The sequence below is a fragment of the Penicillium citrinum genome (genome assembly GCF_028827155.1).
Source record: "Penicillium citrinum strain IBT 23319 chromosome Unknown utg000004l:1.0-2404223.0:1.0-2405248.0, whole genome shotgun sequence".
Taxonomy (NCBI): Eukaryota; Fungi; Ascomycota; class Eurotiomycetes; order Eurotiales; family Aspergillaceae; genus Penicillium; species Penicillium citrinum.
Window position 1 is genome coordinate 57818 of NW_026622689.1, and position 26914 is coordinate 84731.

General features: G+C 46.6%; 8 protein-coding genes across 8 annotated transcripts; 4 read left to right on the forward strand and 4 right to left on the reverse strand.

Moving 5' to 3' along the window:
- Nucleotides 1-121: 121 nt before the first annotated feature.
- Nucleotides 122-3728, reverse strand: tcsB (putative sensor histidine kinase/response regulator TcsB/Sln1; the record flags this gene model as incomplete). The annotated part of the gene is made up of 7 exons (XM_056643900.1): nt 122-203; nt 261-400; nt 466-589; nt 646-2841; nt 2924-3490; nt 3546-3580; nt 3645-3728. 7 exons carry the CDS (start codon nt 3726-3728, stop codon nt 122-124), a joined length of 3228 nt encoding a protein of 1075 aa, XP_056500714.1.
- Nucleotides 3729-6141: 2413 nt separating this feature from the next.
- N7469_004981 (acyl--CoA ligase) lies at nt 6142-8089 on the forward strand (the record flags this gene model as incomplete). The annotated part of the gene is made up of 5 exons (XM_056643901.1): nt 6142-6175; nt 6246-6503; nt 6564-6892; nt 6951-7053; nt 7110-8089. The coding sequence occupies 5 exons, from the start codon at nt 6142-6144 to the stop codon at nt 8087-8089; spliced, it is 1704 nt and encodes a 567-aa protein (XP_056500715.1).
- A 386-nt stretch (nt 8090-8475) lies between these two features.
- Nucleotides 8476-10134, reverse strand: N7469_004982 (sugar porter family MFS transporter; the record flags this gene model as incomplete). The annotated part of the gene is made up of 1 exon (XM_056643902.1): nt 8476-10134. One exon carries the CDS (start codon nt 10132-10134, stop codon nt 8476-8478), a length of 1659 nt encoding a protein of 552 aa, XP_056500716.1.
- A 2598-nt stretch (nt 10135-12732) lies between these two features.
- Nucleotides 12733-14172, forward strand: N7469_004983 (uncharacterized protein; the record flags this gene model as incomplete). Its single annotated transcript, XM_056643903.1, has 3 exons — nt 12733-13597; nt 13654-13782; nt 13868-14172. The coding sequence occupies 3 exons, from the start codon at nt 12733-12735 to the stop codon at nt 14170-14172; spliced, it is 1299 nt and encodes a 432-aa protein (XP_056500717.1).
- A 1898-nt stretch (nt 14173-16070) lies between these two features.
- Nucleotides 16071-17780, reverse strand: N7469_004984 (uncharacterized protein; the record flags this gene model as incomplete). The annotated part of the gene is made up of 3 exons (XM_056643904.1): nt 16071-16294; nt 16342-17116; nt 17172-17780. The coding sequence occupies 3 exons, from the start codon at nt 17778-17780 to the stop codon at nt 16071-16073; spliced, it is 1608 nt and encodes a 535-aa protein (XP_056500718.1).
- A 952-nt stretch (nt 17781-18732) lies between these two features.
- Nucleotides 18733-20096, reverse strand: N7469_004985 (zinc-dependent alcohol dehydrogenase family protein; the record flags this gene model as incomplete). The annotated part of the gene is made up of 3 exons (XM_056643905.1): nt 18733-18824; nt 18898-18993; nt 19247-20096. 3 exons carry the CDS (start codon nt 20094-20096, stop codon nt 18733-18735), a joined length of 1038 nt encoding a protein of 345 aa, XP_056500719.1.
- Nucleotides 20097-23207: 3111 nt separating this feature from the next.
- Nucleotides 23208-24986, forward strand: N7469_004986 (proline permease PrnB; the record flags this gene model as incomplete). Its single annotated transcript, XM_056643906.1, has 3 exons — nt 23208-23391; nt 23453-23696; nt 23780-24986. The coding sequence occupies 3 exons, from the start codon at nt 23208-23210 to the stop codon at nt 24984-24986; spliced, it is 1635 nt and encodes a 544-aa protein (XP_056500720.1).
- Nucleotides 24987-25510: 524 nt separating this feature from the next.
- N7469_004987 (TauD/TfdA family dioxygenase) lies at nt 25511-26749 on the forward strand (the record flags this gene model as incomplete). Its single annotated transcript, XM_056643907.1, has 3 exons — nt 25511-25625; nt 25676-26255; nt 26320-26749. The coding sequence occupies 3 exons, from the start codon at nt 25511-25513 to the stop codon at nt 26747-26749; spliced, it is 1125 nt and encodes a 374-aa protein (XP_056500721.1).
- Nucleotides 26750-26914: the final 165 nt, after the last annotated feature.

Sequence of the window (26914 nt, forward strand, 5' to 3'; positions counted from 1 at the left end):
ACACACTAAGTATTTGCTCGCTATTGATAGTTAGTAATTACAATGTGACATTCCATGCTCTTTCTACTACTACAAGACTGCGTCACAATCCCGAATCTCCTGGATTCATCACTTCGATAGCCTAGGAATTACTTTCCAGTTCCTCGGGTATGGTTGCAAACTTGTTGAGGACCTGCTTCAATGCTGGCCGCCGAATTGGCTTGCTATTTCAAATTGTCAGCGATTTGAAAAGCAATCATTGAGAATCAGAACTTTCTTACCTAATGAACATGTCCATGCCCGATTCCATGCAATCCTTGATATTGCTTTCTTCCGCGAAAGCGCTCAGCGCAACAATAGGAGCGGAATAGCCCATTTCACGAATGAGGCGGGTGCTTTGAAGACCATCGAGGTTTGGCATCTGATGAAACATTTAGTACCCGGAAGCCCTGTGGGTTGACGTTGATGAGTATCAGCTGAACGGACCTGAATGTCCATGAAAATAAGATCAAAGACAAGACCCTTCTCCATGTTTGTCTTCACGGTATCGAATGCCTCTTGGCCATCCTTAACCATTGTGACATCATACACCTCTTCAAGTGCCAACATTCTAAAATACATTAGCTGAGGATTGACCAAGATAATAAGAAGACGTATTGGACCTACCGCCGAACAACTTCCTGATTGACAGTGTTGTCCTCCGCTACAAGAACACGGACTTTCTTGGGGGCTTCACACTGAACATTCGGGTTCGTACTTGAGTGTGGGCCTTTGGATGCGGTTGATGCAGGCGATGCGGGAACAGTTGGAGTGAAAAATGGTTGGCTGAGACCAACTAATCGTGGTTGAATTTCGGATTTCTCGAATCCTGGCGCTGCAGGCTCGCCTTTCACGGACCCATTTTGAGAAGACGTCCGTGCAGCATTTGCAAAGTCATCCAAAGACAAGACACTTGGTGTTCTTGATCCGGGTGCACTGGAGCCGTAAGGGCTTGTGGCAATCTCTCTGATGAATTTCAATGGAATCCGGAGAGTAAATACAGACCCTCGACCCTCTTCGCTGTCCACAGAAATCTTTCCATTCAATATCCTCGCTAATTGAGCACAGATGCTTAATCCAAGTCCAGTTCCACCATACTTCCGATTCAGGCCCAAATCACCTTGAACGAAAGGATCGAAGATACGTCGCTGAAGGTGGGCGGGAATGCCGGGCCCGTTATCTTCGACTTCAAACTGGAAGACCAGAGACCGGAGATTTGAATTCTCCGATAGTATTTTCTCAGAAGAAGCCTCATTGGATGCTGAGACATCGCGTGGTCCCGTGTTCGAATTTGGCCTCTGGTTCGAACGAGGTGCGTGGTCTAAATTGAGCATCTCTTCGGTAAATCCTATACGGACATCGACCTTTCCGTTCTCGGGTGTGAACTTCAGACTGTTACTGACCAAGTTAATCAATACCTGAAGGATACGATGCTGGTCACCCCACAAGATCATATCCAAATTGGCCTTGGATGGAGTTAATTCAACATGAGTCTCCTGGCACAATGTGCTCGACAGTCCAGCCTGTTTGGGTCCGCTGAGTTCACAATTGACGGTGAAGTCAATCTGCTTCTCGTATACCTGATTTTGAAAAATGATAGATAGTTGAGATCTGATGTCGGATAGTTTGAACTCTTTTTCCTCCAATTGAATAGCTTGCTCGACTTGGTTCTTGCTGAATGTCAGCAAGTCATTCAACAGATGAAGCAGAAGATCTCCAGACTGATAAACGACCTGTAGCGATTTCTTGATCCTTGAAACATCATCCTCTCCCATACAAACGGCACACATCCCCAGAATACCATTCAATGGCGTCTTCAATTCATGTGAGATGTTGGCAATGAAAAGAGTCTTGCTTTCATTCGCAGTTTCAGCCGCTACCTTCGCTTTCTCTAGCTCTTTTGTTCTTTCGTTTACTCGTTCGTCGAGTCGGTTGTACTGGATTGTCAGCTCATCTGACATTTCATTGAATGTGCTTGTGAGCTCTGTAAGCTCGTCTGTTACACAATGGCGACGTTCCTTGACTCTTCCCGGTATTTGGAAAGTTGATTTTTTGTTGCTTTTGACCACATGGTTTGAGCTATTAAGCCTTTCGAGAGGGCTTCTGAGATGCTTTATCCAGGGAGACATTGGGCCTTTCTCGTCTTCTCCATTATTATGTCCAAGATTGTCAGTCCTTGTCAAACTCCCACAGTTATCTCGGTGTGAAGAGAGAGACGATGCCAGTGGTGGAACTTCAGGTGCGACTGATTTTTGCGCTGCTTCTCTAAGTCTTCGGATGGGAGCAACAGCCCAATGAGTGAGTAGGGGTACTGTGAATATAATCGCGCCCGCCGTTCCAAATACACAAGCAAGAATTATCTTTCGCAATCGAGAGACGGGGGCGAATGCTTCTTTGTGGGTTTCCTCGACGATCAAAATCCACTGAACCAAAGAGTTCTGCGGACGAATGGCGCCTACAGCAACATTGGCCCCTTCCTCGTTTTTGGTCGAAAGACGACTGACTGAAATGTTTTCGTTATCAAAGGATTCGCGCATGAGTTCCAAGGCAACCGCATATCTTGATAATGGGAAGGATGTATTCGTCGAGGCGCCGCTATGCCGACTGCTCTGGCCAGGTAGTGGAGTAGGTTCGAAGATATAATGTACCTCTGCATTTGCGAGTGCTGCTAAATTTGGACTTGAGGTGGATGTCGCTGGATGGGCTGTGGCCGCAAACGAATTTTCTGGTCGAGATGGACCGAGCAACAGGGCTTGTCCCGTACTGCCTAATCCATCTCGCGAGCTGATGACGTTTTGGACATTCGTTGCGCTGGCGACAATCCTGTATCCGGTCAAGAATAAGCTTTATCCTTCTATGAAATGGAATAGGCGCGTCAAATTCGTAGCTGGGTCGTGGTACATACGTGATGAAACCTAAGAGGTCTGTATCCGACGTGTTATTGACAATGGGAACGGTCAAAGAAATAAGCGAGAAGGAATTGTTGATCTTCAGGGGCCCCAAAAGGAGTGTTGAACCGAGGCCAAGGGTATATTCGGGAAATGCGAGCACGGTAGTGGAATTTTCATTGTCAGCGCTGCTTGTGTAAGTGAGGTTGGGATATAGCATCGAAGGGTATCCGAGTTCCTCCGAGCCCAGTTTCGCTGAGGTGCCATTGGAATAGCTGTTAGGGAGAACAATTTCAGGGACAGTGTCACTGGTGACATTCAAAATCCTTCCATCTCCACTGCCATCCTTGGAGAAAAGAATTGCCTGGTATAAGCTCAAGTATCCTCGACTGCCAAGCGCCGACTGCAAATCCGGAATCGCGTAAGCCCAGTTGTTGCTTGATCTGTTGCCTTGATTATACCGTCGCAGAGAAGATTGGACCAAGAGGCGTGTGGATATGGTTTTGCAAGTCGTCTCGAGGAGATCAAGGTTGGAGGCGATTTGACTGGCTTTGATGGTAGCGACGAGTTCCAAGCCTTGCGATCTACGGAAAAAATGAGCACTCGCCAAGGGTAATTCATTTCAGGTCAGCCACATACCCTACGCCGACCACGAAGTTATAAGTTGTAATCCACTGGAGAAAAACGCCGGTTCAATTATCAATTTTGAAAATCTTCAATCAGAATTAGAACACTTACTGTTGCAATGGCAAGAACCCCTATCCCCACGAGTGAAGTCAAGAGTACCAGCAGCGCAAGCTGCAAAGCAATAGGGACGCGCATTCGAACGCGGCAGAGGCCATGCAGTTCATGGAGGAGATCAGCCTTCTACCCCAGGGGGAAATCTCTTGATTCTTGGTCTTGTTTAGAAGATTAGAAGAGGTAAAGAAATGCGAAACACAAACCCTGTGGGAAGAGAAAGACATGAGGGAGTAGTCCCCTTAGTCATGTGCCCCCCCATGCAACATGGCTGTGGCCAGACTATTCGAGCTTTCAAGTATCCAGAAATAAAAAAGATTATGCCAAGTGACATCCGGAGGTTGGTGGAGGACATTCTAGACTGGACTGGAACCCTAAAACATTCTCAAATGGGGCGAGCCACACTCAATCAGGGCGAAACTTGCCGACGCTTTTCCCCGGAGTAAAACCCGCCGATGCCTCGGATAGTTCCATTTTTCAAGAATGAAAGACCCTGTCTGGTCACGAAAATGCCTTGTAGAGATACCACTACGTTAGTAGTTTGAATCTTGTAGGATTATTTGTTGCAATAGTCAAAATGAAGTATTTTAGAATGGTGTCAGGCTCGAACAATGTCATTTTGATGTTCTCGACAGGCCGAAGAGTGGCGAATTGAAGAAAAAGAAGTCTGAAATGGTTTCCATTCGAAGACGGGGAAGAAATCCTGGAAATTTCAAACCTTTAATAGATCCAATAAATAGTATGTGCAATACTTGTATTGCTTTGAAGTTTCGGCAGTGTTCCTAATACCACACTGACCCCTTTGGCCTCAATCAAATCCAAGACCAAAAAAGTACCTTTTTTTTTTACGGTAGACTTGATAATTAATCAAAGACGAGAGATCTCAGCATTACGGGGAGGAGATAAATAGTCCAAATCTTGGATGTTTGTATAACAAAACTCAACGGGAATAGTATATGTAGTGGTGGTGTAGAAGGACTTCATTGTGGACAGAGAATTTTCTAGTACAAGCGACTCTTGTTTATCTCAGCCCCGAGATAGGTCTCACAATCTTTACCTAAAGACAATTAGTAGTTGATAATTTACTAAAACTGCCTAAGCATTGATAAGCGTCGTTAAACCATAACTGGATATTTATATACTCACTCGGGTATTCCTAGTAGGAAATAATTCCCACTAATCTAGTCAATGTACTCAATCCCCCGGTGTAGTATGATTCACCCATTAACGGTCCGAGGTCCGATACCCACACGCAGATCTTCTTCTACTTGCTCAACACTCTACCGTCAACTACAAGCACTTCTCCAGATACAAATTGGGAGGCGCTGCTGGATAGAAATACTGCAGGGCCTGCACAGTCTGCTGTCCTACCCCATCTTCTTGAAGGATAGCCTGCTATTCCAGAATTCACTCTCATTTAAAGGTTCATGTTCTTGTCATTTCAGAAAAGTTCTTAGGGTTGCGATGTCAGTGAAGAAAAGCTCGACATAATTTGTGCAGAGACAGTCATTTCGATAAGATCCCTGTTCATTATAAAGTTGGATCACTATTTTCCGTTGCCATGAACCCCCTCCATCCTGTACAATGTCCATTATAATCCAATTATTTATTGAATAAACAGTCGCCCGGGTGGATCTCCATGAAGTGCCCACTTCATCCGCATGATCAATTTGAAGCTCCACTGTAGTGGAAACCATCGGATATTCTTCCGATGTCCTAGACAAATCAAACATGACGAAATGAGAAACACCGGATATACGATCGATTGAATACAATAAGTGCTTTGTAGTCATTTGAGTAGGCGATATCATGAACTTTTCACCGTGCGGATACGAAAAAAGAAGGCATCTATGAGTCTAACGCTATCTAATATTTTGTTCATCTCTACAATGTTTTCGAAGTTCTCGTTTCTTCAGCAGGCAAGAATCTAGCGGAGAAAATCAATCTTCAGAAATGTTCTCTTCCAAAATAGTAGAGATGGAGAGAACCAACTCAATGTGTTCTGCCTTGACAGGAATTAACATCGTCTGGGCTGCTATATGAAAAAGCCCTCCAAGCGGAGAAACATCTGCCGTTGAGATACCAAAAACCACATATGTATATTTTCTCTGGCAATTACAAGCCAATAATACATTCAAAGCCTGGTGGGTCGATGGGGCCAACTTCAATCGCACGCCGTGATTTCCCCGCAATATTCAATCTCCACCTTTCAGCTCAATTCAAGTTGATATCCAGTAGTATGCCTTGAGGTTAGAGGCCGAGGCCCGAGCATAGTGTTATCAGAATGACCCTTCATAGCCCCCCCACCAAGCGGAGATATGCAGCACAAGCCACTATAAGATACAAGATAACCCCGCTCGATGTACCCATTTCCATCCGAACAGTCTTCCAAATCTGCGAGGTCTTACTTCTACCCAACTTACTTGAAATATCAAGAGAAGAATTGAAACCAATTCATTCACTTCACTAGAAAGCAAGGATCTTCATCGATTTGAACATGATATTCAACTCCCAGCAGCCAGAGATAATTGGTACTATAATCTACTACTTCCACGTATCTGATTCTTTTCATCCATGGCTAACGACCAATCGGTCATATAGTACCAGATCTCACTATATGGGACTGGCTTTTTGAATCAGATCATTCCCCGATTCGTAAGAATGCTTCTTCCGGCCTCGCGGGGTTCACAAATGCTGTCACAAAAGAACGAGTTAGATACGATGAGGTGAAGGATCATGCCACCCATCTTTCGACTGCTCTAGTACGCAATTTGGGACTTGCTGCAGGACAAACAGTAGCCCTATTTAGTCCAAACTCGATCTGGTACCCAGTTGCCATGTTCGCAACAAACCGCATTGGTAAAACATAATTCCGCCAAACACCCCATTGCTTTACTCGGTGCTAACTGATACTTGGAGGGGCCGTAATTTCTGGTGCTTCACCTGCCTACAATGTAGAAGAGATGACCTACGCGCTTAAGACAGCCCAGGTCAAAGTACTGATGACTGCAGCCTCATCGCTTCCCGTCGCAGTGCCAGCTGCTAAAAACGCAGGAATTCCAAAGGAGAGAATTATCCTTCTTGAGGGACAAGCTGATGGTTTCCTCACCATTAAAGATCTTTTGGTCATCGGTAAAGAATACGGCAAGCACCAGGAAATCCCCTATCAAATTCCCACGGGGAAAAGCAATCGCGATATTTGCGGGTTTCTGAGTTTTTCAAGTGGAACTACTGGACTTCCCAAAGCAGTGAGTTAGCTCAACGTCAACAATTCTAAGGCAGGGGAGGCTAATTTATGAATCACAGGTCATGATCGCTCATTCAAATGTCATTGCACAGTGTCTACAGGTATCTCAATTAACTGCAGATGATCATACTAAAGTACTAGCCGTTCTCCCGTTGTTTCATAGTAAAGTACCCTGGTTCTTCTTCATATCGACAGAGTATGCTGATTCCGTCAACCAGTAACCGGTCTCGTTCACCAGATGCACCTCCCAGTATTCAGAAATGCGGAGGTATACATGCTTCCCGCGTTTACAATGGAATCCATGCTTGAAACGGTGGTCAAATATCAAATTTCGGAGATGCTTCTTGTTCCGCCCATTCTGATTCGCCTCTTGCGTGACCCAATCGTACAAAAATATGATCTTTCACACGTTCGCAAATTCTCATCTGGAGCTGCCCCATTGTCTGCGGAAGTGATACAGGCTTTGAAAAGCCGGTTTCCGAACACTGGCTTCAAACAGGGCTACGGCATGACCGAGTCCTGCAGTTGCATTACAGCACATCCGCTAGAAAAAAGCACTTACGAATATGCCCATCGAGTTGGAACCATTGTAGCAAGTACCGAGGTCAAAATAGTTGATCCTGATACCAGTAAGGAACTTGGCTACGATATGGCTGGCGAGATCCTCGCTCGGGGTCCCCAAGTCGTGATGGGTTATCTAAATAATGAAAAAGCTACGCAAGAAACCTTCGATGCCGACGGATGGCTGCATACAGGAGATATTGGATTTATTGACCGCGAAGGCTTTATCACAATCACCGATCGAATTAAAGAGATGATCAAAGTCAAAGGCATCGCAGTTGCTCCGGCAGAGCTAGAGGATCTCCTACTTGGACATCCATATGTCGAGGATGTTGCTGTTGGTGCCGTTCCAGATGATTATACAGGTCAGCGACCAAAGGCATACGTGGTACTTAAGAGAGAGGTTATTCCAAACAGGAACAAGACTCAGATTTTGTCACTGCTTGATGAGATAATTGACTACGTTTGCAAGAACAAAGTTCGACACAAATGGATCATTGCAGCGGAAATGCTCGATGAGATCCCAAAGAGTGCCAGTGGGAAGATACTTCGAAGGATGCTACGGAACCTGGAGAATGATACCAAACTCGAGGAGCGCATCGTGTCTGACCGGAAGAAGATTTCGTCGAGGCTTTAGACAGAATACATTCTTCGCAAGTGAGACTGCAACAATCAGGAGGGCTCTCAACAGGTTGGAACTTGGAGCTTTAGAAGTTTCGATCGTGTTGGAAAAAATACTTACGGCCATCGATACTATTCTACTGGTTACTAGCAGCGCATGCGAGATAGATTGCCTTGATTTCAAAAAATAGATCCTGTCTATTGATTTGAATGAGTAGTGTATGCAATTTAAATCTATAGATACATTTGGCTGTGCAATGTGTGTGGAAACTCAGAACTCCAGGCCCAGGTCAACACCACGAAATCATGCAATCATGAGCAATATCGCATTAAATATGTGAACATGTCACATCGAATGGAAAGACGGGGAAAGGAAACGACAGGAAAAGGGACAACACCGGCTTAAGCAACCTCGGCATGCTGATGACCCCCCTGCTCTTTGCGGTTATAAAGATTCTCATCCCCAGTCCACTCCTGGCGGGGGGGGAGCTCATAAGAGCTGCTCTTCCATGGGGCAACCTTGTTCACGTACATCCAGTCAAGCTCCTCCAAGGTACGGCCCTTACCCTCAATGACGAAGAAATACACGACCAGCGCGGCGAAGAAGAGACACCCGGCGAAGACATAACCATAAGCAAAGTCAATGTCAGCGGTGATGAAGGTGGTGAAGAAACTGATGAGGAAGTTCCAGAGCCAGTTGGAGGCAGTGGCCAGAGCCATACCCTTGGCACGGTATTTGGAGGGGAACAGCTCGGCGGCGATGGCCCAGATCATTGGACCCCAGGTCATGGCATAGGCAGCAATGAACATGCAAGCGACAACAATCATGCCTTTGCCGACGTTAGGTGTGTTTGATGGGGTCTCAACATCCAGCATGAAGTGACCAAGAGAGGAGAAGATCATGAACATGACAAACATCCAGCCGGCACCGAAGATCAGAGACTTGCGACGACCGAAGTTCTCAACGACGTACAGACCACCGAAGGTAGTGCCAAAGTTGACAGCACCCAGAATGACCTGAGTGATAAAACTATCGGATATACCGGCACCTTGGAAGATGGTTGTACCATAGTAGAAGAAGTAGTTGGCACCTGTGAGCTGCTGCAGACTCTGCAAGACCATACCCAGAACGATACGGTAGAACATGCGAGGGGCGGTAATGAACTCGTTCCACTTTTGGCTCTCAGACTCAGCCTCGAATTGCTCGCGAATCTCATCCATTTCCTCAATGATGCGGGTGTGGTTTTCGGGAATACCATACAGTTTAGCCAAGGTACGTTGGGCACTCTCGGTCTTTCCATGACGGAACTCAAAGCGAGGGCTCTCGGGGAAGAAAGCCATACCACCACCGAGAACGATAGCAAACAGGAAGGTTAGGCCAAGAGTGATACGCCACTGGGCAGTGCCGTCAAGGTTGTGGGTACCCAGATTGATACAATAAGCAAGGAAGATACCGAGAGTGACGAAGAGTTGGTAACACGAGATCATTGCACCACGGATATGGCGAGGAGCACTTTCACCCTGGTACATCGGGACGAGCAAAGAGCAGCCACCGACACCAAGGCCTGTCACCCAACGGCCAACAACCATCTGCCACCAGTGGCCAGCGGGGGAGGAGATTTGGACAATGATACCGACGTTCAGGATCATACACCAGACAGTGATGGACCATTTTCGGCCCAGGTAATCAGCGACAGGCGCACCAACAAGGGCACCGATCAGAGTACCAATAGAAAGAAGACCAACGATGAGACCAGACCGAGTGTTGCTGAACTTATATTCTCCACCCTCCAATTGACCGTAGCGCTCCAGGTAGTTGGGCATTTCCTGGAAGCCAGAAATTTGGCCGGTATCGTAGCCGAAAAGGAGACCACCCATGGAGACGAAGAGACCCATTATGAGGGAGCGAAGGGTGATACGAGGGATAGGTGTGTCGACACCGGCGTGCTTCAGGGGCTTCTGGATGGGGCTGCTCTGGTAGGAGTTGTCGGCACTCGAGTTAAGAACACCCTCTGCAGGGGTGATAGACTCCCCATGGTGGGAAGTTGATTCAATACCCATGATGAAAGAGGTAGGGGGTTTGTTTCTCAAACTGGTATAAAGTTTTGATGATTGTTTACCAGAGGGTCTGTCTCTATATCAAATTCAATAGGAGAGGAATGGAGAACCCCAAGATTTAGAAGAATGAAAAAGATTGAAGTGGGATGTTTCCCATGGAGAAGAGAAAAGAAAAAGAAACAAGTAAAAGAACGCAGGCAGAGTAAGGGCCTTTTAATAATTCACCAGCAAGAGCAGGAAAACTCAACGCCCGTCATTTCGCCCGTCATCATTTGCCCACAACTTCGCCCCGGGGGACAAAAGTGGAGATGTGGAGAGAATACCACGCGCTGCGAGGGTTCTGCCACGAGTGTCTCGCAGAATCCCAACTGTCTGTACTCTGAAATGCCGCCAAATATCCGTTGGCCGCAAGGAAACCGGCCGAAGCCGACTCGCACGGCCCGGAATCCACAGAAGACTCAGTAGCCAGCCAGGATGGATTCCAGTGGACTATCGGGAGCGGTTCGCCAGTAAAACGGATAGCCGAGTGCCCCGGCCGGGGACAATTGCGTAGGCGAGGGGAAAATATCGGGATTGAATAGAGTGGCGAAAGTCGGGCTCGGCACGGGAAAGAGTGTCATAAACAGCCCCGGCATCCTCCTTTCACTCGGTCATCCGAGTTTTCGGCTCGGGCCCGATCAGAACCAGATATGAGAACATCTAAACATTGATGCACAAGACCTTCGCTTGTAGAGAATCATATTCCCAGCGCTTTACATATCATCAACGACGACGTTGGTCAGATCTCGGTAAAATTCAAGTGGGCCGTGCAACAACCGGGGCATCCGACCCCATTACTCCAGGCCCCCAGAGCACTCCGGATGTTCACCCACAGGTCATACCCGATGAGTCTCTCGGTGAGTCGCACTGCCCGCCTCCAGTTACGCCAGAATTAAGGGAATCGAGGGGAAATGCGGAGTCTGGAGAGACATCTTGAAAGGGTCTTGCATCATCCTGCATCTCGATTTTTTAAGCCTTTCCATGCCCCTAATCCAATTCCCTGATTATTTTATCAAGCTTTCTCGATGCCCAAACGACGGCATTATCCCCTTTCTTGCAATCACCTCCGAAATACAAACTACCGTCCCTTTTCATTCGGCATCTGCCCGAATAGGTGGCGCCGCCACACCCGTCCTCTTATGTACTTTGTAGTTGTTTGTACGTCACTGCAGAATTTGCGCACATAAGAAAAATAACGATCGTCCCCCACCCATGCCCACTTGTTAACAAATAATATTTGATGGGTTGCATACACTGTCACAGCATTCCCGTTCGAGAAGGTCTTTATGAAAACAATAGTGTGATTTGGTTCGACGAGTTGAGTAGCAGAGTTTTTTTGTGGGGAACCCCTGGATGCATCTCTCCGGAAAGGAATGTCTGCCCAAAACGCTGAGTAATGGCGGAGTAGTCCTTTTCCCAACCCTCTCGTTCGTTTGTGGTGATGGTGGGAACAATCAGAATGGTTCCTATGAGTAGAGTTACTTAAGCATTTTGGCAAGCTGGACCTAGTCCACTCTCAATCAATCCGATTGAGCCGAGAGGGAACGAAAAGTCTCACTTGTAAGATCTTATGACCTTATTGGCGGACTACCCCTTCGCTACCGGCGATATTCAGAATCTCGCCTGGCCGAGGTCGAGCCGCCGAAAAATCAGGGAAGAATGGCCATGATCCAACTTTTTTTGGTCTGCCAGCAGGCATCAGCCCTATACTACGTACACAATGAGAACATACACCAGATTCGGTGCTGTCGACCTAGGCAGCTGACACGATTTACCGTTCAAACTGTCCTACTGCGTCACGTCACCTTACTAGGCGAATACAAGACCATAAAGACGCGTCTCGGGTCTTCTAGAACTTTGGAATACTTTTCTATCATGACGACGATCGCCACAGTGATGTTTGTAATCAAAACTAATCACGCTCTATGAAGTTCTTTGCTCTGTATACTCCATAGTACTTCCGCGACTCAACGATTCTCCTCTACAAGTCATTTTTCCGCCCGGAAATAACATATCATGAGAATTCCAAATCAATTCTTTCCCCCCGATCTCCACAATACGGCCAGAAAGCCTTGTCTAGTCGAGCCAGCGGGGCCATATCGCTCATGAATTTTTCCGCCCCATCTGCATTTAGACTTCAAACAATATTCTTCCAGAATTAAAGTAGTCGAGCCAGTGCTAGATTCAACTTCTTGACTCTGGGATTTAGATTGAATTTGGTATTCAAGGTCACTCAAGCCACAGTTTGACACTGCTATGTACATCAATGACATCCGCAATTAATCCGGAACGCGTCTCCTCATTTCCCCACTTCTATGCCCCAAACAACACGGAGTGACCCCTTCACGTCGAGATATGCACCCCAGGCATACATTTTCACTACTTTCAGAGTTAGCTAGACGTTTTTCAGCCAAATGCATAACGGAACGGTGACCGGCCATCTTTATTTGCTTTGTATAGTATTTATAAACTATCAATTCTAGTAGCTTAAAACCACGAATTGGTTCCATCAGTATTTGTTATTTTTGGAATGCATTCGAGTTCACATACTCTGCTATGAGTATGTGGTCCCTCTCTTGTCTCCTTCTAGCTGGTCTAGTAACAGCTGCCGTATCTCCGTATGGTCAATGTGGTGGTAAGAATTATTCTGGTGATACCAACTGTCAGTCTGGATATGTATGCCAGTATCAGAATGACTATTATAGCCAATGTGTTGTCGGGTCCGGTAGCAGCAGCACAAGCACCACGACAAAGACAGCCATTAGTACTACATTGAGTACTACCACTAAGACCACCACATCCGCTGTCGGACCCTCTGCTTCTTTTGTTGGTACAAAAGGGCTTGATTTTACTATCGACGGGCAACCCGGCTATTTTGCTGGCTCAAATTCGTACTGGATAGGCTTCTTAACGAACAATGACGACGTCGATTTAGTTTTCAGTCATATGAAAGAGTCGGGTCTGCGTATTTTGCGAGTGTGGGGATTCAACGATGTCAATACTGTCCCTGGAGAAGGTGTCGTCTATTACCAGCTCTTGAAAGACAGCACGGCAACAATCAACACTGGGCCCAATGGCCTCCAACGGCTTGATTACGTTGTTGCATCTGCAGAGAAGCATGGTATCAAGCTAATCATTAACTTTGTCAACAATTGGAGTGACTACGGCGGAATACCTGCATATGTTACAGCATTCGGAGGCTCTCAGACGAGCTGGTTCACCAATGATGCGGCCCAGGCAGCCTATCGCAACTACATCAAGGCGGTGATTGGGCGCTACAGTGGCTCATCTGCGATCTTTGCCTGGGAACTGGCCAATGAGCCTCGCTGCAAGGGTTGCGCTACATCTGTTCTGTATAATTGGATAAAATCGACGAGCGCGTACATCAAATCGCTTGATTCGAAGCATTTAGTATGCACTGGCGACGGTTAGTCAAAGTCTTCTCAACGACCTTCAGTATGAATGCATACTTACCTAAAGTAGAGGGCTTTGGTCTTGGCGTGCAGTCCGATGGAAGCTACCCCTATGCATACAGCGAGGGATTGAACTTCACCATGAACCTTGAAATTGAGGACATCGACTTCGGTACATTCCATTTGTATCCTTCCAGCTGTAAGTCTTTGGCCCCCGAATTTGTGTAAAATGCTTTTCTGCTCTCCTTCTATCTGCCTGGGCAGCACCTGCTGACAAGCCATAGGGGGCACTACCAATGACTGGGGTAACGGCTGGGTAAAATCGCATGGTGCAGCATGTGCCAATGCAGGGAAGCCTTGCTTGTTCGAAGAATATGGTGTCACATCAGATCACTGCAGTATTGAAGCTCCATGGCAAAAGACGGCTTTGAGCCAAGAGGGGGTATCCGGTGATCTCTATTGGCAATATGGAGATACACTAAGCACGGGTCAGTCTCCGAATGATGGCAATACGTTCTACTATGGAACTGATGAATTCAAATGCTTGGTGACGGATCATGTTGAAGATATTCAGTCAGCTGCGTCATGATTCAAGTTGAAGGCAATGCAGCACTGGCCTTAGACTGGTTCTTGTTAGCCCTAATCCGAGCGAGAATCGTTGAAAGTCTTCCAAAATAAGTACTACTCATGAGCTACTCTAGTACATTCATTCAGGTTTCAAAAATCGTTTTGTTAAATACAATCTTAAGCCATTAATGGATATATATCCCTATGCATGCCCATGCATCCAGGTGGATGCACTCTCCACCCGTCTGCGAATATTATTTACACAAACTATTACCCCAAGCCTAATCAAGCATTATAAAAAAATTAAGGTAATTCCAATGCTGCTCCTATATTATTACTCGGCATACCAAAAAAACTTCCAGGAATGTCTAAAAATGATTGGCGATAAAAATTTGGCGAAATGGCATTCGTCATGTGATATAAATACGAAACAAACCGCGTCAAGTTTCCAACTTCAATTTGCCTCGCTGCTCATCAAACCCGAAATCCTTTGAAGTTGACGATGACTCGAGAAACCTTCTCCAATACTACATGATGTTAATTCCCAGTGCCAAGAATTGACAGACATCTAGCCGTACTACGCGTCACGCGCTTCATATCGAGGCCAACTCCGACTGACTCAGTCATCATCTGCAACCCATCGCTGCCGGATTTAGACGATTTCGATCTACAGATTTTGCTTGAAAAGCAAAAACGACTAGAAATTTGGCTTCTTTCATACTGGCAAAGCTTACGAGAAGTGTGCCGAGGCGTCGTGAGCTCGAGAAGTTATCCTTCTCTTTGCTGAAAACGAGGTTGGATCTCACTTTCGCCCACTGCTTTGGTCAAAATCTACAGGTATGGAGAAAAGTAAAAACGGAATTGGATGGTTTATTACACTGAAAAGGAATCCCAAGTTGAAATGTTGTAGTATTTAGGACCAAAGACGCGACTTTGCGCGTGCTAAGATCTTCCGAGCCCTAATTGGGCGACAATCGCAATAGCTTCACCTAAGGTTAGCTCCGCAAAGTGCTCCGTTCTCAGTATATATGCCTCGCCTCCTACTTAGTATATAAGAGCTTCGATATTCCGGATGTTTGACCCGGTGCAAATGATATAGAGTCAAGCTCACCCCGCAAAGCAGCTTACGATCTCATTGAGAATGGTAAGGGTAAATTATGTGGCCTGATCCCGAGGGCAGACCCACACAGCGACTCGAAAACTGGCAGCCTGGAGTATGATGCATGGCCATACTTGGCCCCATTGAGGTGCACCGTTGTTAGGTATACCAATGGACGCTCCTCGGACTTCATTCCTTTTGAAACGACTTCACGGGCGTGAGGCACAGCGTACCCTGGGTTACCATCCAAGCCTTTCTAGCGAAGACTGTAGCAATCCCGGCTGGAGCCGGAAATCTCATGACTGGAAGTTCCGGTAAATCCGGATCGGATGTGATAGTGATAGATGATTTGTGAATATCAGAATGTAGCTTTTCACATACGAATGTAGTACATGTGCTGTTTAAATATCAATGCATATGTGACAGGTATATGGCTATGCTTATGTACATCTAGAACTCCGCGTGAGCTACCTCAAGCTACGACCCTAGACAATCGGGCTTCGATGGCGCATCTGGTTGACGAACAGGGTATGGGTGCATGGGAGTGGGTGCCTGGGAGAGATCGAGAGATGGAACCGGGGGGGAAGTCGGAATCCTAAGAGCGCAATGGCGGGGTCGGGATCAATTCAAGTCCGTGGGGATCCGGAATGCTGCCGTGGGAAAAGGTGAGGCGCGAGGATAGATGGTGCCGTGGGTGCTGGGTTGCTGCGGTGGCAATGCTGCGGTGGTGAGAGGGCGCATTTGGTGCGGTGCATGGGTGCGATGGTAGTAGATGACGGGGCACAACGTGCAATTATGGGCTCTTGACCTTGTCAACCTCTTCAGTTGCATCGGGGGGTTGAGTTAGACATCGAGTCGGAGATGGAGTGATTGTCCACTGCGTCAGTAGGAGGTCCACGATAGTTGTTGTAACCCCAAATTCCGTACCAAACGGCAGCAATGACAACAGTTCCGAAGAAGACAACCGAGGCATAGTTCATACTATCCAGAGTGACCTCCTTCAGAGTTGGCATGCAGAAGAGGGGGATGGCGAGAATACTCCAGCCTGCGAATGGTTAGCTTAGGATTTGGGGGAAAGGCGTATGAACATACAAAGGGCGAAGACGTTGGCAATCAGGCCAATGACGCCAAAGTTAAAGCTGCCATTCTTGATATCCTCGCGACGACGGAAAAGTAGAGAGACAGCGATAGGGCAGGCATAACTCATGGTGAGGAAGATGACTCCAACACCAGAGAAGGCGTTGTAGGCAGCGGTGGAACCGAAATAGATTGCACCGAGACCAATTTCAACGATCATACCAAGCACAAGAGCGTTGAAAGGGATATCCAACTTCTTGTTCACAACCTTCCACCAGCCGGAACCAGGGATACCACCGTCACGGGCGAAAGCCCAGGTGCAGCGGGAGGTGGCGGTGACACAGCCAACACCGCAGATGATACCGAGGACCAGTAAAGGGATCATCAGACAGAAAGCACCAGCATTGTTGCCAATCGCATGCTTAAAGATGACGGGAGTGGGCTGATCAGCGTTGACAATCTCGCTGATGGCAGGCATGACGAAGCAGAGAGGAATGAGGAAGAGCAGACCAGCAATGAAGTTGATCACGATGGTACCAACCATGGCCTTAGGAACCATGACGGCAGGTTCACGAACTTCCTCACACAGACTGATGATCATGCCAGTGGCTGAGGTAGCGTAGGCAGCCTGCAAAAGACCAATGAAGAACGACCAACCAGCAGGCCAGCCGGCATTAGGCTCGAAGCTGCCAAAGACCCACGAAGCCTTGTTGCGCCCTCCCTTGGCGATAACCAGCAGACAAACAATGATGCAGATCATACCGGCAATGGTCCAGAAGATAGCGAAGGTCTGTATATTATTAGTACAAGAACTCGATGCAAGGGAGCCAGGAAAGCATGCATACCTCAACGTGAGTTAACCACTTGTTTCCGAAGGCAGAGATAGCGTGAGTCAACAGGGTAATAGCCAGGAAGATCAAAAAGGTTTGATAAGCCTGGAAATTCTCGGTAATACCAACGCCATTTGCATCTTCAAAGATATTGAGACAACCGACGAATAACAATGTTGTACCAAAGTTGACAGCCAGTGTGATGGTGATGTTGCCCGCAACATATGACCAACCACAAATCCACGAGGCAACACGACGACACCAGAGAGGCGACAAGACAAACGTTTGGTAATAGACACCTCCAGCAGTAGGATAAACGGAGGTGATTTCGGCGAGAGAGATGGCGACACAAAGAATTAGGAAGGAAATGACCACCCAACCCCAAATGATGTTGGCGGGACCACCGGCGGCGAGAGGATAGTAGAGAGTCGTGGAGAGACCGTAGGGTACAGAGGAGAGAATGAAGCACATGAAAGTAACCTGCCAGACTGAACGATTACGCGCAAGTTCAGGGACATAACCCATATCCTCCAGAGTTCGATCAGCATTGTCTGTATTGGCACCTCCAGTCTCCGCGACAGCAGAGACGCGTGAAGAACGGCGCATGGCTTCGGCGATAGCCATGATGAGAGCTTCAGGTTATTTCAAAAAAAAAAAAGAAAGAAAAAAGTATCAGTCAGCACATGTAGTGTATATAGTTGAAGATGTCAATCAGAGTGGCGAAAGAGGTGGAGGTTGTCGAAAATAAAGTAGAAGTAGAAGTGGGCAGTTTGAGATAGTCGCGAAAAAAAAAAGGAAAAAAAAGAAAAAAGAAAATGAGATCGATTTCGAACAGATGCAAGCCACTTTTGCTTCAATCCAATTAAATTCAACAAAATGAAACTCAACGCCCCACAGCTTCGAGAAACGGGCTGAGTGGATTCGTTTCATCCCGGCCAACGCTACAAGTCAAGCAGGTTTATCATTTACGGAATGGCCCCGAAAAGTTAAATCTGTAGGTCGACAGGGAATAGGGGGAGATTATTTAGATATTTGAGGCATTATCTGTATCTCATCAGTCTATAGCACTGTATAGTATGCATAGCTTCAATATCTAGATGTTCTTCTCTGCAAATACCGATGATGTCAATACGCCACACCTCGGCGATGTTTTAATTGGTAAATTCTGGTAAAGTCTAACTAGTTACGCGAGGTTGCAACCAAGGTTAATCAGTTTTGGCCTGATTCTCTTTTCTCTCTCGTGTCTTTCTACTATGTATGTACAATTCCTCCGGGCTCTTCTATCTTCCGTTGTTTGGGGGCCGACGCTAGCCTCGTGGCCATCCCGTAAAATACCGAAGAGTCTCCGGTTGAGTGGAGATAGTTGGAAGACACGCATGGAATGGCACGGCTTAGAAGAGGAATAAGACACCGAATGAAGCAGGTCAATGTCGATCGCAGGGACAAGGTACGTAGTACATAATAGATTGAGTGACTACTGTATCACGGAGAACAGCACAGTAAATATTCCCAGGTCTACAGACATACATACTGTAACTACTAGTTAGTTATGTACATAGTAGGCAGCACGCGGAGGTTAGACAAAGTCAATGGCCACTTTTAACGCTCCATGTTGAGCTGCAGCCTGAAAGGTATTATAGGCAGAAATGCCTTCATGGAAAGGAAAGTCTACAGGAAATCAATCCAATTAGCATCCTCATCTTGTCAGTGTACAGCACTAATGATACTTTGGATGACTGACTGTGCGTGACTAAACGGTCAATATCCAATTTCCCAGCTTCAACTAACCGCAATAATCTTTCGGTGGTCGTCGCATTGACCAATGCCATGTGGATACCTGTTGGTCAGCCAATTATTCGAATATTTTCAATCTTTTCTCAACCTTCCCCAACGTCTTCAAGTTGAATCGACGCTCTTCTTCACTGCGTGATGCGAGGCTTTTCTCCTAGCAGTCCCTCACCGCCTTAGATACACCGCTGAATTGATTAGGCAGGATAATACCGCCCAGCAGAGTGTCCCAAAGAAGAAACCCGCTGGTTTCTTCTTGTTTTCTTTCAATCCCCCAAGGCGAAAAAGAGTAGCGGACTTACTGATATTTCGATCCCAAAGTCGATCTAAATGTAGATTCACTTTTGTACCATGGACTCCCACGTTTGCGATGCGCCCTCCAACGGCGACCAACTCTTGTGTTAATTCAAATGTCGCCGGAATTCCCACTGCTTCGATAACCGAGTCATATCCTTGCCCATCGGTCAGGGCTAGCAGCTGCTCCAAAGCCCCATATTGGTCTGCCTGAACAGTCTGCGCTCCAAGCTCTCGTGATGTTGCGAGTCTCGCTTCATCCCGATCGACCATCACAACCAGTGACGGGGTATAAAGTTTCGCCGTGAGAAGGGCGGCGATTCCAACAGGCCCAGCACCGATAATCACAACACTTCCGCCCGGCTGCACATTGGCACTTAATACGCCGCACTCTAGTCCCGTAGGAAACGCGTCAGATAAGGCGACTGCGAGGCGTGGTTCAATGGATTCTGGCAGAAGATGCAAAGAGAGCTGTGCATGTGGCACTCTCACGTACTCTGCCTGAGTCCCGTCAATGCGATGTCCCAGTTGCCATCCGCCATCTTGACAATGAGCCGAAATCCCTCTTCGACAGAACTTGCACGCGCCACAAGAAGTCATGCATGAAATCAGAACACGCTGACCAACTTGGAAGTTGTGCACCGCTGAACCCAGCTCCTCCACCACACCTACTCCTTCATGGCCAAGGGTCAATCCCGGCTGCGCTGTCGGCACGTCACCTTTGAGGATGTGCAGGTCAGTTCCGCAGATTGAAGCATGCATGAGACGCACTACTGCGTCAGTTGGTTTTTGGAGAGTTGGTCGTGGGCGGTCGACAACTTCGATCTTTCCGTGTTCCGTGTAGACAAGGGCTTTCATTGTTGTTAGATAGACGTCGCGTAGTATATTATAGTACTGGTATGAGATAAACGGGGCCGAAGATGAGATTATTAGCGTAAAAACATTGACCTATGTTTCTTGAAAATTTATCTCGTAGCTTTATCCTTATTCAATGGTCACTGTTACTGTTTTATACTCACAATCTGCCGTCGTACCGTGCGGGGGATGCGGAGTCATCGGATCCGCACGCGGGGGAGTCGATGGCCAAGAATTGTGCAGAGTATTTCCCCGTGCTGCTATTCGGAGTATGATCAGAAGCGTGAAATGTATAGTACTAATACTATTGAATCTTTCCAGAATAATCGGAGTTGAATTCCACTTGAATCATACCGAGTGACTCGTTTGATCATAGACCACTACGGCCACGCCTAGATAGCTCCTAGCCGACATATGAAAGCATTTTGATTTCTATGCATACAGGATACCATTATAAACTGAACTACTAGCCATTCAAGATATTTACTTCACTTTTCTATACCAGTAAATGAGTAACTAACTAAGTAGGTAGTAGTCAGTACTACTACTAACGTATATTCTGGGATTCGCTCTGGCATTGCCCTTTCCACAGAAAGTCTCAGCTTTTCGACTTGGGGTGTACAAAAGATGATTTGCTAGTGATGGCCTGATAAATCTAATCTCATCAACCTTATATCTGGTCTACCAACACTAATAAACTCCCAAAATTGTATAAAAATGTTGCGTTTATTTTGCGGCTCTGCTTTGGTAGAAATTTTAAGCTCCCGGGACTAGTCCTAATTAGGTGACTGCGTCTTTCGTCGTGATGATGTCTTCTTGTAAGAAGGTTGTCATTTTGATATTCCATCAATCGACTTCTCTTTTTTCTTCCTTCTTGATTCTCAACCCCGAAACACACCTCAACTTCCACGCTTACGCTCGGAATAGTGCCTACTACTTAACTATACTGTTATTTCGAAATTTCCAAAGTTGAAAAAACATTACAATCAAATCGCTTCTGTCACTGTTGACTCGACAGACAAACAAACAAGAACAGACATGTCTGACTCGGCATTCCAGCTACCTCGCAGGCCCAGCAACAGATGTATCAAGGACAGAAGAAGTAGAACCCCAGCTCGTCTGGATAAAAAAACATAAGCATGAGGTCCGGATGCTTCATCGAATTATCCAGCATGAGATGCATCTCGGCGCCCGGCTCTTCCACTATGACAACATCGAGGGGAATCCTATGCTACTTTCCGTCCCTTCAGATGGTACACAGAGGTTGCAGATAGATGAATGTATCCGAGAACTCGGCTGTTTACGCAACGATCTTATTACCCATCTGCAGCGAGTGACAGATAGTGAAAAAGCTAAGTCATCCGGTCTACTTATCGAGGAGTATCTGAAGAAAGTACAACAGCAGGAAAACCTTCGGCCACACAGTCTCTGGAGATTTGAGCGGATATACTGTTAGCTTAGCGGAGGTTGCTGCTCATATAACGGTGGTTGTTGTCAGCGTTCTTGGCGTACAATTCGTGATCACAGCAATCGAGTCCACTACTTGCATCGCAGTCGGGTTTGTGGATGCTGCAGTCGACGTCGTGCGGCGATCAAAATATCCTGAGTCAAGCTGTTTACTTCCGTTCCCTACCTGACTACATCGGTGACTCCCTACATCCTTCATGAACAAACTTTCAAACTTTTGAAAAAGTGTCGGGTTTCATTTAGCTCCTGTTTAATGTAAAGTTAAACTAGCTGATTCTAATTGAGTTTATCTACTTCACCCAGAATACTCCCCTAGAGCAACATTTTTCTGTTCAAATTAGTGACCCAATATGATAAGGTTATACCAGTGTATTATACAAGGTTTTACGTGGCAGAAGGTAATGATGCTATGGATATAAGCTTTCTTATGGATTTTTATCAAAAGACTCCTAGTCAAATTTACTTCAGATGAGCAATTAAATGACATTTAAATCATCACATCTCCTGATAAAAGGAATGCTGATATTCGGCACTACACAGAAATAGTACCCAAAAGTGTAGATGTTGCACTAGGCTGGGGTTTTTGGTTCTCAACGCCCTTACAACATCCTGATGACTTCCATTTTTATTTTGAATTCAATTTTTTGTTGGCTCGTTGCTTATTTTTTCCGCTCTTCTTTGTATTGAATATTGTTTCAGACAGCTTAGATCCTTTTTTTCCTGTCTGGGCAGGGAAGCCGTTCTCCTCGGCTGATAAACAACCTGGACCGTCCACTCGCATTAGAGCAAGTAAAAACCATGCCGTCTGGGCAGCGCCCCGACCTCGTATAACCGACAAGATCGGTTTATAATTGGCTACGTTCACTGTGGCCAATGGCTTATTCCTTTTTTGACCTAGCGCAGATTATTTCGGCCGCCATCAGCATAACTAATGCGGCCGTCGCTTCGATTATTCCCTGCTGACTGCCCGCTGATAAGACGAAGATAATTTAGTAGTTTATCGCTTGCAAACTCAGTAAACTAGCATTGCATTTAAAAAGACTGGGCACTGTATCTTTGCCGGTCCGGCTACCGGTCCGGTTGTTTCACTATTTCGAAGGCCCTTGACCTTGAAATACAAAGTAGCCAGTCTTAAAATCGCAGAGATCTAAGGCGAGATACGATATCCCGGTCTACCGGAAAGCTGCCGGTGTGGCTGGAAAAGGCTGTTCGCTAATATTAAGCTGCGAATGAGATACACGATCATGATTTGTCTTCCAAATCAACATCGCTGATAAGTGTGAGTATATGAGCTGGAGTATCACTGGCAATAGAAGTCCGCGCGATAGGGAAGCAAAGATACTAGTAATGTGGAGACATCTTGAGCACTTTAAACGAATTTACCTTGTGGAGATACTTGCAACTGGGCCTATCTTGGCTGCCACGGGTCACGATTTTCGTTTCCACTTATATGCACCAACCAAAAAGAAAAAAGATGAGTCTCGTGTTTACCCCGGACTCTTTAGCGTCTTCGGTTAGCTTATCACAGGCCCCTCGCAGCTTCTCATGTAGTAGGCTGAGCAACAGCTGATTATTTAAGAATGACTCTATTCCCATCCCTAGAGAAAATCTACGCTCGAGCAGACCTGCACCTGGGAACTCAACAACATGGCGACCATAGAACCGGCGACATCGCCCGCAGGGTATGATGTGAACCCAATGACAGAGAAAGGAAAATCGATGCGCAATCTAGTCGAGGCGGATTTGCTGGATGAACGATACGCGACAACCCAGCGTGGTCTGAAAAACCGCCATGTACAGCTCATGGCATTAGGTGGAACAATTGGCACCGGTAAGTCGGACGCATTATATCAACCAGAGGAAAAGTCTGACATTCTGACTGGTCTCCAAAGGTCTCTTCGTATCTTCTGGTCAATCTTTGGCCACTGGCGGCCCTGCTTCATTGCTCCTAGGCTATCTTTTCATCTCGGCCATGGTCTACGCACTTGTCACAGCCATCGCAGAAATCGGCGCCTATCTCCCTGTTCATGGTGGAACAATGAGCTATCATGGGTTCAGATACGTTTCTAGGAGTATGGGGTTTGCGATGGGATACCTATATTGGTATTCGTTGGGTATTCTGGTCCCCTATGAGATGTGAGCATAACCACACCAGTGTGGCATCCTGGTTTCTTCCAATAAATAGATATACAGTCCACTGACTCTATCATGTTGTATAGTACCGCTGCTGGGCTGGTGATTGGATACTGGGATACCAATGGTACCATCAATATCGCTGTGTGGATTACCATCATGATGGTTGTTATAATTGCCCTGAATTTCCTTCCAGTCCGTTTCTATGGCGAATCCGAGTTTTGGTTCTCCGGTATCAAAATCATAACTTTGATCGGGCTCCTGATGGTTTCCTTTATCCTGTTCTGGGGTGGTGGTCCAAACCGCCAGCGTCTCGGATTTCATTATTGGAAAGATCCTGGATCCTTCAATACTTATATCGTGGATGGTGATACTGGACGCTTCGTTGGATTGCTAAAATGCACAGTCTCAAGCGCAATCGCTTTCATCTTCGCGCCTGAGCTCATTATCATCAGTGGTGGTGAAATGGAAAATCCACGCCGTAACGTGCCACGCGCGGCGCGACGCTATATCTATCGACTAGTCTTCTTTTACCTTTTCGGTGTGCTTGCGATTGGTGTAATCTGTCCATCCGATGCAGCACGGCTCACCAAAGGCGATGGCACTGTTAACTCATCTCCATTCGTGGTAGGAATCCAAAATGCGGGAATCCCTGTCTTGGACCACATCGTCAACGCAGCAGTTCTAACTTCGGCTTGGTCTGCTGGAAACTCTTTCCTGTACATGTCTTCTCGCTCTCTATATTCCCTTGCGATGTCTGGAAATGCACCGAGCATCTTCAAGTCTTGCAATCGCTGGGGTGTGCCATACTATGCCGTCGCCGTGTCGGCTTGTTTCTCTTGCCTGGCTTATCTCTCCGTTGGGAACTCGAGCTCGATCGTGTTTAACTGGTTCGTCAATTTCACCAATACCTCTGGTTTTATCTCATGGATATGCTGTGTGATTGTGTACTTTCGATTCCGCAAAGCTGTCCAAGCGCAGGGAATCGAGCAACCGTACAAGTCCAAGATCCAGCCTTATGGAGCGATCTTTGGTGTTTCAGGTGCAGCTCTCATGGTCTTGATAAATGGATTCACCGTGTTTTTCCCATCCGAGTGGTCAGTCAGTAATTTTTTTACTGCCTATATCGGTATCCCGGCATTTTTAATTCTGTATTTTGGTCATCGGGCTTTATTCTGGAGAGATCCCTGGGCCTGGCGACCGGAGGAGGTTGATATGCACACTGGACTCCAGGAAATTCTTGAAGCTGAACAACCAGAGCGACCGCGAGGCCCATGGTGGAAGTTCTGGTAGAAGTGGGATATGATCGGCGTTGTTCATGTAAATTGTTCAATACTTGAAGTTGCAACTATCTGGTTCCGCAACATTGTGTCATGGTGGCGAAATCCGGTCATGAGATAACAGTATTGAAACTCCTCAAGCACATTCAATTTGACGCAATACAAAGTCAACTATTCATATGCCATAATATACCACACTAATATTATTGTCCCAACCCTTCTTTAGCTGTAAAATCGCAGATCTTATCGAGATTTCCGCACTCGTCCGCACTCACCCGCACTTGATAATCATCGCAGCTGAGGACCGTGAAGTTCCAAGTTGCCGACTCAATCTTGAGTCTTAAAGGCATTGGAATGCCTTTAAGTCTCGCCTATAAATTTGGCATGTCTCACGGGCCGTGTCTATCTCGGCTTCGAAACTTCGGACGCCTAAATATCGGAAGGACTTATACTACGCGAACTGCACACTTGGGCCCGAACTATAAAAGTCTCGTCCCAGTAAGGCTATCCCTGCCGAGATCTACGCCCCAAACAGCCATGTCCACCACCGCAACAATTACCTTACCGACCGTGCGACCGTTAGAGCCTCCGATAGGGTCGGAAATTGATTTTGGGGCTCAGATTGATGGAGTTGACCTTGAAAATTTGACAGGTCTGGTGTTTCAAGATACATGCGAAGTTCACACTGCTAATATGCTATAGACGAGCAATTTGCCTCCATCCGCAAGGCACTGTATAACCACCATGTAGTGGTCTTCAAGAACCAGCATAAACTATCACCGAAGGCACAATACGAGCTCACGAAGCGATTCGACCCGGTATCTGAAAGCTACGGACACGGAAAGACCATCGATGCAAAGCGGAGTATTCTGCATCCAGATCTCAAAACTGTTCCACATCAACCCCAAGTTCAGGTCATTGGAAATGGGTTTGTCCCTTCATACGAAGGTCTGGAAAATGTGCAATTAAAACATCCGCACCACCGAACATTTCACAAAGACCATGTTCCAGACGAAAAAGACTACGACTTCACCCGGTTTTACAGGTGGCATATTGATGCTGCTCTTTACGGTCTACATCCTCCACAGGTAACAACTCTTTTAGCAGTAAATGTTCCAAAGGGCCGCCGCCAAACCCTTTTATACGATGATGGTAGCGAAGAAACGATGGACGTACCTCTCGGAACAACGGCCTTTGTAAGTGGCCAGCGCATGTACGACCTGCTATCTCCAGAAGACCAGGAGTTTGTACGCACAAGCAAGGTCGAATATGCTCCTCATCCGTAAGTGCCTGATTTCGATTCTCAATTTGCTTCATATTCCCGCCTAACAAAACAACCTACCTAGGTATATCTGGATGAGCTCCGCCAGATCTCGCTCCACCGGGCTGGGCATGCACTCGGAAGGTCGAGAGCTGCCAGACTCCGAGCTTCCACCAATTGACACCGAGAAGATCATGGTTTACCCAATGTGTTGGAAAAACCCAGAAACTGGAAAATTGTCACTACAGATTCATCCGTCTGCAGTCCACAAAATCCATCTTGCAGACGGAACCGTCATTGATGACTTGGAGCGCGTGCGTGATATTGTTTACAAGTTGCAGCGACCTGCAATTAGTCCTCAATATGTCTATCCACATGACTGGGAGGATGGAGATCTTGTCTTGTTTAATAACAGGGGCGTGTTGCATTCTGTTGTAGGGGCTTTCAAACCGGATGAGGTGCGACTTTTTCGGCAGTGTAATTTGGCTGGGTCAGAACCTCCAGTTGGGCCATGAAGTTTTTAGATTATGATCACAGGGTAATATCTGAAGGGACATATCTAAGATAGGCACTGAATTGATTATGATTATGAGTCAGTATCATTTATTAGACTAATGAGTAATACATGAGGCGTATACATTGGGGCCTCTTCACCTTCGAAATTCACCTGAGCAGCAGCC